Below are 11,323 nucleotides of genomic sequence, written 5' to 3' on the forward strand. Positions count from 1 at the left end.
CTGTTTCTGGACTGGGTGCAGCCACACTGACTCAGAAACATCCCCTCGTGCTTCAGGTTCTCGGTTCTGCAGTGTCCAGCATCACCTTGCAGGAGGCTGACTGCCAACGTGCTGCGTCCCCGCAGCTCCCTTCCCACTCATTCGCAGCAGCTGGCAGTGAGCGCTTCTGAAAATCAAACAAGAGCAAATAGCATGCCCGGTGTCAGGAGCCTCTTAAAAAGCCTGCTTCTCTGCTTCCCTGCACTGAGGCAATTCCTCTGCTACAAAATGGGGCTTATTTTGTAGCTGAGTGCCACCTCTGCAGCTTTGTAAAGCACGCCCAGACCCACAGGCTCGGTTTGGGGTTTTGGTTTTCCTTTTCTTTTTTCCTCCTCAGGAAGCTCTATTATTTATGCCTTGGTTTTATTCCATTTGGAAACACAGCGAATGTGCGTGGACAGTAGCTGTTTATAGAAGTTAACTGGCCTGCCTCTATTAATTTTGCATGTTGTAAATAGCAGAAGCAGTTCATTTACTTTACAGGCTGTCCAGAGAAGTCAGTTTTTTCAAGATAAATCAGCAGCAGTGTGCAGAAGGCATCCCAACACTTCCTTCCTTCCTTCCTTCCTGTGTGTTTCTGCTTAAGCGCAGAAAGACTTACTTGTGATGAAATATGGTAACAAAATGCATGGTCGACAGCTCCGAGTCCAATTTTGTTCTCATAAAAGAATTCCACAAAGGGATGCTGAACTCATTAGGAGCAAAGAAATCCTGACTTTCCCAGCGCAGCGGTGAGTTTCTTCCAACCCTTACTCTCCAAGGACGAGCACTGAGTGTTGACATCAGGCCAACATCAGGAGATTGATGTCTCCCTGGGAGCGATTCCTCGGCTACAGATTAATGAGGAGAGTCCATGGGTGCTTTCTAACGGCAGCGCAACCTTTTCAGCCACGAAATGCATGACTTTTGAGCTGGTTCTCAGCTGTTTCTTTTGGCCCTGACCCACCTGTGGTTTTGAGCAGTCTTTCCGTGTGTCAGGGCTCAGCTGGAAACAGAAGGTGCGGGGAATAAATGCTGGACCTCGGCTGTGCCACGGGTGACCTCCCTGGTGGTTTGTGGTTCCCCGTCTCGTTCTTTCTTTGCCCAGGGAAAGCAAAAGGGCGTTAACGTGCGAGAAAATGTCAGAGGGTCTCACGCAGAGCACGTTTCCTTGCTCATAAGCGTGTTTTAAGCTACAAACACAACGGTGAGGAGGAAGGGGCTTGGGCGTCTTTGAGTACATCTGCAGGGTGGCCTTTACTGGGCGAAAGGCAGGGGGATTTCAGCCCACTTCCCTTCCTCTCCCATTTTCTGCCTCGGTGGGGCGCAGGGGGGCAGACCCGCGGGTGCGGGAGCCGAAAACCCGAGCCCAGCAGCAGCCCCGTGCATTGCTCCCGGACTCGGGGAAACCAGGCGGCAGATGCGGATGGTTTATTTTCCTCCCTCGTCTGCTGCGGTTTGTTGTTTTATTTTTTTTTATTATTATTATTTTTGCCTCTAGCTGGTACCGCAAGCCAGCGCTGGGATCCCACCTGCCCACCTGCGGGGCCTCCTCCGGGGGGGCTGCGCGAAGGGGAACCGCATCGCTCTTCCTCGGGGAGAGAAGGAGGAGGAGGAGGAGGAGGAGGAGGAGGAGAGGGAGGGAGGGGCCGGCTCTGGGCGCATTGTTCCGCGCTCTCTGCCAAGAAGTGGGTGGCTGCGGGCTCGTCCCCTGCCCCTCGCTCAAACTTTGCTCCCTCCGGCGCCGGGGGGCGGCCGGCCCCGACACCCCCCCTTCTGCTCCTCCCGGTGCCGGGCTGCGGTTCCCGGCGGGGCAGAGCCGGGCAGAGCCGGGCCGAGCCAGCGGAGGAGGAGGAGAATGGGCAGCGAGTGAGCCGAGCCGGGCAGCGAGTGAGCGGGGCGGGACGGGACGGGACGGGACGGAACGGGGATGGGGTCCGGGATGGGGTCGGGGTCCGGGCCGGGGGCGGCGGAGGGAGCGGAGCCCCCGCGCCCTTTGTGGCAGAGGGTTCGGCTCCTCCTCTGGCCGCGGGAAGGCAAAATAATCATAGTGTAATAATAGTACTAATAGTAACAATAATGATAATATTAATATGATGATGATTATGATGATGGTAACAGTGCAGATTGGCGCCCGGCAGAAGGGCGGCCGGCCAGCAGGAGGGGTGCCGGGGGTCCGGAGGGGGTGCCGGGGGTCCTGGGGCCGGGGTCTCATGGCGCCGCTTCGCTCGCAGGATCCGGCCCCCGCCATGACCCTGGTGCTGCCCATGCAGCGGCTGGGCCGCCCCAGCGCCGCCGAGGGAGCCGCCGACCTCGCCGCCTACCGAGCCCTCTGGGAGCCGCCCGCCTGCGGCCGCTCCGCCACCGGCACCGCCACCGGCACCGGCACCGGCACCGCAGCCCCCGGCACCTCTCCGGCACCGCCGGCCACAGGGACCCCTGCCGCAGGTAGGTCCCGTCCCGTCCCGCGGTCCCCTGTCTCATCCCGTCCCGTGGCCCCCCATCCCGTCCCGTCCTGTTCCATGTGCCCCCCGTCCCATGGCCCCTCATCCCGTCCCATCTTGTCCCGTGTTCCCCCTGTCCCATCCCGTATGACGCCCGCCCCGTCCCATCCCATCCCGTGTGCCCCCCGTCCCGTCCCCTCTCCCCTCTCGCAGCCCCAGCAGCCGGCTCCCCGCAGTGGGAATAAGGATTTGGGTTGGAGGACCTCCGGTAAACTGCGTGTCGTTTGTCCTGTCTGATTTATTGCCCGCAGGATCACATTACAGGGGAATTTCAGATCCTGTAGCGACATCCAAGATCACATACTTTAAAAGGAAATATGTGGAAGAAGAGGATTTCCATCCACCGCTCGGCAGCTGTGCACATAAAGTACGTTTTCTCGTAGCCATTATTTTCACCCCCAGTTTCAGAGGCTTAGCACTAGTCATTGACCCGTTTCCAGAAGTCTGAAATACGCTGCTGTTTGCTGTTTGCCCAGAAACAAATAATTGTCGCTTGCTCACATTTATTGTTTCATTGTCAGCAAACTGCCTAGGAAGCAAAGGCGTTTCTGCATTTATAACAACTGTAAGTGTCAGTGCTCAGAATAACTTTTTTTTTTCCCAGATTCTTTTGTTCTTAGATAGTTTATACCATGTGTACAGAAGCAGTTCTGTAGAGTTTGAACACCAGAAATGAAGAACAAACGTAAATAAGAAGGGCCCACAATTCCCCAATCACTCCAAACTTTTTTGAGGGGAGAAAATGCCAGCAGGTTCCCTGTGCCCCAGATGGGCTAGAGTGCCTCTGCAGAAGCAGAATGACTTGAAAAGGGAGTACAAGCTCCTTTGGTATTTAATCCTGTTTATTAAAAAGCTAATAACTCCAAAAGAACAGATTAGTAAGTGAAAGAATATTTTTTTTTTTTTTTTTTTTTTTTAATGAAAGCCATCAAGGGAGGGATTAGAGAAGCCATTTCCCAGGATGGTGAATATGTAAATTGAAATTTGACTTTTTTTCTGGGAGATGTGGTGCTCTTGTTTGCTAGGGGTACAGTCCTGTGAGGAGCCCAGCTTCGGGAGCAACTCGCTGGAGGATGGCCTGTGCCCTCGGACACCCATGGGACACCCCTGGGACACCCCCCCCCCCCGCCTCACAGCATCCCGCTGGGCCCCAGCGCTGCCCCTTCACTGCTGCAGATGAAGAGGACAAGACATGTCCCGCTCTGCTGGAAGTCCCCTCGTGGAAAGATGGATGCTAAAACAAGCCGAGGCATGGAGCACGCTCCTCCATGACCTTTCCCTGCACCATGGAGGCAACCTCCTGGGAGAAGCAGAGGCTGTGGTGGCTCTCCCCTGCCACAGACACCGGATGGGGAGGTCAGCCCCGACACACCTTGTTGCCCCAGAGGAGAAGCAGGCTGTAAGAAGCAAGCTGGACCTTAGAGCAGCCGAAGGAATTTTGAGCTACGAAGAGCCTTGGCTGGGGATAAGTGATTGACCAACAGGTGGAAAACTGCCCTGCTGTTAACTCCAGAAGGTGCTCGGTCTGCGTCCAGAGCAACGAAGAGAAAGCAACAAGGGTGGCGAAAAATGGCCTCTGTTTAGTGAGCGTGTCTCCCGCATGTCATGTCACACCTTTCTCTGATTTCAGCCAGTGTTTCCCTTGGATAGATTGGTGGATTTTTTTTGCATCAGCAATTAGTTTCCTCACAAAGTGCAGGAATCGTTGCCTGTCCCTTTCTAATAGCACCAAACAGCAGCTATAGAGGTGTTGGCGAGAGAGGCCTGTCTCAGACTCCCGGGCTGTTGTAGACGCGTATCATACCAGAAACCCTGGGCCACCAGTCCCTGCTGTCCAGCACGAATATCCTCCCTACTTTGCAACAAGGAGCTCTGGGGGGAGGGAGGATTCCTGCCATATTTATTTGAATTTTGTACGCTTTCTGTGCCTCCTCTGCCCAGCAAGGAGGGCATTGCGCTCTCATGTGGTTTGTCCCACAGTGCATAGGCCCCAGAGCCCATCTTCAGGGCTGCTGGTGACCACTTGTGGTAGAAGGCCTCTGATGACTGGTTCCTGCTGGTGGCTCTGTGACCTATCTCTGAGATGATCCTCATGTGCTTGAGGCTTTTAAAGGGTTCCCTGTCAGTTACTACAGCATGTGTAAAGGAAGCAGGTTAACCTGTAGGGTTAATATGATTTAAAATGGGTCTTTTATTATAGAGAATTATTCTCTCTAACAAAGAAGAGCTTCAGCTGTGAACTTGCTTGGAAACATGGCCAATTTTTGTTTTTACAAGGTCCTGTGCTGCTTCTGAGCCCTGCAGCCAGGCCCAGGCTGTGGAAAGAGCTGGAGGGCTGAGGAGAGCTGAATGGATGTGAAAAGCAGCTGTGCTTTAAGCGCTTTCAGTCCTCATAGCTACGACTTCCACTCTGCAAAAATGCTGTAACCATGTGGGAAAGGGAAGAATGATCAAGCCACAGATGGGGGGGATTTAGAGCAGCCTCTCTTTGTGCTGTGCTTCTCTCCTCCTACGCAAACCAAATTCTTACTAAAAATGAAAATTAGTTAATGCTGCTTACAGTAGCGTGCATTACCCCCTCTCTGTTTTGATTCCCAGGGTAGCGATTACAGCGCAGAGCCCGGGGCCTCCCGGGGCAGTAACCTGCTCCCGCTGCCAGTGCCGAGAAAGGGAGTCCTGGAAGGACCGTGGCAGGGGGAACAAATCTGCGGGCTCCCAGCCAGGATTTCTGCAAATCCCCATCCCCTCTTCATTTCCTGACCTTGTCCCTGCCTACCCGCATTCCCACCGGTCCTACGGAGTGTAGGGTGTAGTGTGCGGGCCAGCAGCTGCTCTCCAGATGCTGCAATGCTTTGAGATGGGTTTTTCCCTGCCTCCCTCCCTGCTTGCGTTTTTGTACACAAGAGCAGTGGACGAGAGTGTGGCAAATGGAGGCCTCCTGGCTGGAGGGCCTCTCCTGCTGGCAGCGGATGAGCTGCGCCGGCACTTGCTGCCGGCCACGTCTCGCAAACCTCTGGCGGTCCGTGCTGCAGAGAGGCCGCAGGGAGGGACCTTCGCCTGGCTTTAGAGCTCTATAGAAACCCCACAGGGGACTGGATCCGTTTACAAAAAGAGCCCCCCCATGACTGGAGCAAAACTGCACTACAAATTTATTATTAAGCTCCAGATGCCAGTAAAGAGACAGATTGGGATTTTGCTCTCCCATCCTGGGTTTGTGCCCCTGGCTGTATAACGGGGTTACACTTCAGCCCAGGGCATTCTGTGGCCAAGAAAAATCAAGTCCCCAGTCATGTGGGTGTGCTAAATGGGAAGCCACTTTTAGGTGCTTGAGGAAGAGAACAAGAAAAGCAGTGGCATGGAATGAATACTGTGTTTCATTTTCTTTTTCTTGTCTGGAGCAAAACCGGTTAACTTCAGTTCTGTATCTTTTGTCTTTTGCATTTTCAGACAATCTCAGTGTTTGAGGAGCGGGCCCATATTCTTTACATGTCTTTGGAAAAGCTGAAGTTCATTGATGACCCTGAAGTCTACCTGCGGAGATCCGTCCTCATTAACAACTTAATGAAGCGAATCCATGGAGAAATCATCATGCAGAACAACTGGTGCTTCTCCGCTTGCTCCTTCGGTGGCACCTCGCCACAGGAGTGGTTCGTGCCTCAGGACTGTCCGTACAGAAAACGTCTCCGCATGGCCAAGGAGGAGTACGAGAAGCTCCACACGTGCTGCTTCTATCAAGAGTGCGGCAGTCACTATTTAAACCTACCCTACCCAGTCAGTGGTAGTACAGAAAATACTTCCTCCTCTTCCGCCTCCTCCTCCCCCATTTCTTTGCCTAGCTGTTCCCAGCAGGTGGATTATGACATTGGCAGTGCCCCTTCTTACAGGAGCGACGACCAGATACCCGCTAATGAAATATTCGTCACCAATGCCAGGCCTCACGGTAATCAGGAAAAGGCAAAATTTGCTGACGAGAAAGGCAGTAATGAACCTGAGCGAGACAGTGCCCCCCTAAACTGTGAACCTGTAAGAGGCACCCATGCTCTCGAATGTAAAGGCAAATTTTATGACTATTTTGAGACTGGATGTAATGACAAGAGCAACGTAAGTGAATCTTGGAAAAAATCCTTAAGGAAAAAGGAATCTTTACCAAGTAATAAAATGTGCTGCAGCAAAGGAAGTAAAATATGAGGCATCTTTCTTGCTCCGTTGAAGCATGCGCAGCATGTTCGTTTGTCTATCAGATTTTTATTTTGAATGGATTTTTTATAGTTTTCTACAAATGATACAATCATGCCACAAACATTACATGTAGTTTTAAATGACTGGAGAGCAGATTGCGGAGAGTGTCGCTATGATCTGCATCAGCGGGCTATTTATAAGTATGGAGACTATCATAAAGAACGCAGTTGCGTTACTGCTTAGCACTATAGTCTGTGCAGCTATGGTGTAGCTTTTGTTACTGAAAATACCAATCAGCCAGATGGGGAAAACATATCGTTTTATACATCCCCGCCCCCAAGAAGTCTGCCATTAATTAAGAAGAACCTCCATTCAGTTTACTAAGGAATTAGAAGTCTGGTAAACAAATTGATGCTACCAGCAAGGGTGATGTGCTCCTTGTAACTCGGTGTTTGTTCTGACAAAGGACTGGCTACGTGGACTGGGAATAAACCATCCTTACACTTCGTATTGATACTTCTGAATTCCTGGATTCAGTGTCTCATTCAACTGACAAAATGGGACATAGCATAAGGAAATAACCTGTTTATGAGATCTTAATCAGAAACACAACATGCAGCTCAAGTACTTGCACGTTTTCACCTTGGCTGTAGTAACTAATGAGGCTTGTTGTTATACAGGGCAGGTTTTTTTTTTGGTGCCTTACTTTTTGTCTTAATTTTTGCCAGCGTGAAAATTAAGTATAAATCAGTGATACAGCAGGGATTTAACCTAAGCAGAGGAAAAAGAAAAAAAAAAAAAAAAAAAAAAAAAAAGAAAAAAAAAAAAAACACAACAACACAGGGTGGATAAATATTATTAGAAACCTTTAACCTTTGAAGTACTGAGTTCAACTTCCTATTCAAACATCTCTGTTCTTCCTTTTTGATGCTCAATTGCTTTTTGATTTGCCATCCTTAGGAAGGGATTTAAGAAACAATAGAGAGATGTCTCTTGTAAACAAGCATTCGATGCTTGAGTGTTTCTATGGCAACTGTCTGTTGCTGGGGCTCTTTTATTTCCTTCTTCGTATAATGAAGTTCATGAACCAGTGGCATGTTTTATACTTTATTCTGTTTCGCATAATTCCTCTCTTTTAGATTGCAAAAGCATGCGGGAGTTTTTATATTACTTTTGCTGTTGATTTAAAAAAGACAACAACAGAAAACAAAAAGCACAATGTTAGTTAATCAATAATGTGGCGATAAACATGATTTTATCTGAATGAATGTAAGGATTTTAATTTTAAAAAAGAACATTTTGGAGAAATGAGCTGAGATTTCAGTGGCTAAGGACAATGTTTAATCATCCCTATGTAGATTGTTTCCAAAAGTGTGCTGTTTAAAAAGCCCAGAAGGCATTAGCTGGGGTTGGAGGGAGAGTGTTGTGGCTCTTAGATCTACCAAATTAATTAGTTCCCACAGTCCCCATTACAACCTGCGGGATGTGCTCAGCAAAGTAGCCGCATCCAAGCCACGGCAGACTCATAATAGCTGTCTGTTCCCACAGCATCACGCATCCAGGTGACACTTTCCCACCTCAGTTCATGTCCATTCACCTCCATGTAGGCACCCAGGGGTCCTGTGCCTGGGCTGTCCCCGGTGTGGTGCTGGAGCCAGCAGCACCGAAGCATCTGTGGGTTGTGGCCGAGCTGGGTGGCTTGCAGAGTGCCAGGGCTTTGTGGCTCAGCCTAGGTCCTACTGGGCCATGGTTAGGTTGGGCAGCGTGCACACCCCATGGTCAGGTTTGCAACCCAGGCAGCTTTTATGAGTCAAATGCAGTGGTTGCAGGAACATGTCCCCCCTCCCGGCCAAGGTGACCCCAGGGGACCATCTAGGGTGTAACTCAGTGATAACCTTTGCACCATCATGTGAGTGGAACTGACAGGTGGGTAAGGGTTATTGCTGTGAAGAATGTCAGATAAAGAAAGTGCAAATCCCACCTGATTTCTCCAAGACAGAAGCTTTTTATTAATAATAATAATATTAAATATAGATCTCATTCATACAGTGTATGAGTAGGATCATCATTTAGACATTTGTCCACAAGGACCAATTTTAAAAAAATGGATTTTTCTTGTGTTATACCCAGATAGTCTAGTATTGTATGCTCTTTTCCAATATTTGATAAACACGTGATGTTTTAAGCTTAAATATTAGATGCTTGTATACTAATGTGTTGTTGTAGTAAAGTGAGATTTCCTTGATATATATTTATTAAAATGACCAAAATTCATTTTAATTTTACATCTCCTATGGCTGCTGGATCCTTTCCTCATGTTTCCCTCCCTCACCCAAGGAAATGCCATTTAATCCAGCTGCTCTGGTGCTGAAGAGGTTACGCAGCAGTTGACTCCTGCACCTGAGGTTGAGGCCAGGGTGGAGCTCAGCCTCACCAGGGTTTCAGGGACCTTCAAGCCACTCTAGTGGATTTCCTAGTTCAGTTTTGTTTTGATCTATGGCATGTGGAGAGTGTAAACCAGACAGATAGGCCTTTTCTCCATTGCATGCTCCGATCCTAGGAGTATTTTGCTACTATCACGAATTTACAAGAAACAGTTCTTTTCCACAATTATATTAATGCCTTTCATCTGTGTCTCCCATGCATAACTACTAACTGAATGAGCATGTTGCTGGTCTATCTACCCGAAGACTTGGACAGAAGAGCTTATCTCCAGGGTGAATGTTTTACCCCCTGCAGAAGACACTTTGCTGCTAGAGTGTGACACTACAAAGCACTGTGCTGTTCAGCAGGCTAATCACTGCTTATAATGGTACACCCATAATATATGGAAAACAAACAAACAAAAAAGATGTTCTTGTTGTCTATTTTAATGTCATTATGGACAAAAGTGTCATTTTATTATCAAGGATCGCTTTCCACCAGAAAATACAGAACTACACATGGAAATGCATAGTTTGTCTGAGTTGAAAAATTGTGCTCCTTTTGCAAGACACATGGTATAACATCACTGGGCTTCATATATGCTTAATGCTTTTGGTAAGGTTTTACTATTCTTACGGGACTAGCTGAAGTGTGGAAACAGTTTGGCACGGTTACTCGAGCAGCCCCAGCACACCAGTAGCCTCAGCCGGCGCTGGTTTGCAATGCCAGCACGGCAGCTGGCTCCGCGAAGAAAACAAAAATGGGCTGAGCGGCAGCAATGAAGTGCTGCTTTCACTCGTGCAGGCCTTACGCCCCAGAGCAAAGCTGTGGTGAAGAGGTGTTTTCCACAGCCCATCCTACAGCGCCCCTCCATCCTTCTCTTTCGTCTCTCACCTCACCACCCGTTCTTTCACCGAAGACATGTGATGCTGCCGGGGCGATGAGCTGGGTTCAGAGGTGCAGCGTGGTCTGGAGAGGCATTAAACAAATTAGGCAGGCTCCAGGGCATCTTGCCACTTTTTGTGCCTCCAGAGGCCCGTGCCAGTCATGGCCCAGGCAGCCGAATGGCCCTGCCAGCTGCCAGCCCTGGGACTGCACCATGGCAGCGACCTGGTGATTGAGGCAATGGTCGAAGCAGGGCATGAAGGTGATTCCTGGCCTGCCTTCGGCTCATGCCCTTTCACTGGCTTCTTGAGATAAAGGCAACAGCCAGAGGTGTGACAGATGCAATTGCTGCTTACTAATGCCAGCAGCCTTGATAAAATATGTTTTGTAAGTTTTATCAGAAAAGAGCCAGTCACATTAGATAAAGGGTTACACGGCGGCAGGGAAAGGATTTCATCTGGTGTTTTATTCGGTGAATGTGACTCTTATGTTCCCAGAGACACCCAACCTGTGTCACTGCCTGTCCCTTGCTTTGCCGCCTCGCAGGCAAGGGCTGCCCTGGCTTCACAGAGGAGTCTTTGGGGGCTCCTCAGCACTGGTATGAGCTTTTCAGCAGCCGCATGAAGCACCCTGGGGGCTTCTCCTGGCAGGGTGCATGCAGCTGGCTGGAAGAGTGCAGCTGGGGCCGTGCTGCAGAGGATCCTGGTGGAGATGCTGGGAGATGTGAGCCTTCCGCAAGGCATCCCGTGTAACAGCCAAGCCGCTCGGTCGCAACCGCCTGGAATACACAGTAATTTCCTGTGTTTTTTCAATCTCACTTTAACTTCTCTGACAGATGGGGAAAGATGACTAAACCGAGGGAGTTTACAAAAGTTCGTCTTGTGGTGTTTGCAAACTGTCTCTGTGAGGTCCATTTGCTCTAATGTAAACACTGCGGTGGCAGGGTGCCTAGTGCCTTTGCAGCAGCTAATCCTGCTCAGCTGAAGGCTGATAATGTGAGGTATACACCAAAGGCCTGGTCTGCATGGTGAACTGAACACAAACCTACCCCGGGCTGAGGGGTGTTAGGAGGAGACCTTCACTCCTCTCTTGGCTCTCCACAGAAAGCATGAGGCAAAGCAGCTGTGGCTGCAAGGCCACACTGAATTCACCGCTGAGCCTCAGTGGCTTTCTCTGTCAGGGGAGCTGTGGGCAGGTGTGGAAGGTTGGATTCAACTCCAGGGCTGTAATCACACAAAAATGGTTGCACATGGGGCTGTAGTTGGACTGCTGCTGCTGCTCTCCCTAGTCTATAAGTCACGTCAAGGAAGCGA

The 11,323-nt window shown here is 50.0% G+C and overlaps 1 protein-coding gene across 4 annotated transcripts; it reads left to right on the top strand.

Annotated features, from left to right (window-relative positions):
• The first annotated feature begins 1,455 nt into the window (after positions 1-1,455).
• Positions 1,456-7,488, top strand: SERTAD4 (SERTA domain containing 4). Of its 4 annotated transcripts, none has more exons than XM_035322402.1 (4): positions 1,456-1,474; positions 2,253-2,466; positions 2,774-2,889; positions 5,970-7,488. In XM_035322402.1, the coding sequence occupies exons 2-4, from the start codon at positions 2,268-2,270 to the stop codon at positions 6,708-6,710; spliced, it is 1,056 nt and encodes a 351-aa protein (XP_035178293.1). In that variant the 5' UTR covers positions 1,456-1,474; positions 2,253-2,267; the 3' UTR covers positions 6,711-7,488. The 4 variants fall into 4 exon arrangements, with proteins under 4 accessions (XP_035178293.1, XP_035178295.1, XP_035178296.1 ...); XM_035322404.1 differs by lacking the exon at positions 1,456-1,474 and adding an exon at positions 1,597-1,904; XM_035322405.1 differs by lacking the exon at positions 1,456-1,474 and adding an exon at positions 1,597-1,887.
• The last annotated feature ends 3,835 nt before the right edge of the window (positions 7,489-11,323 follow it).

This window comes from Oxyura jamaicensis, chromosome 3 (assembly GCF_011077185.1).
Source record: "Oxyura jamaicensis isolate SHBP4307 breed ruddy duck chromosome 3, BPBGC_Ojam_1.0, whole genome shotgun sequence".
NCBI classification, from domain to species: Eukaryota; Metazoa; Chordata; class Aves; order Anseriformes; family Anatidae; genus Oxyura; species Oxyura jamaicensis.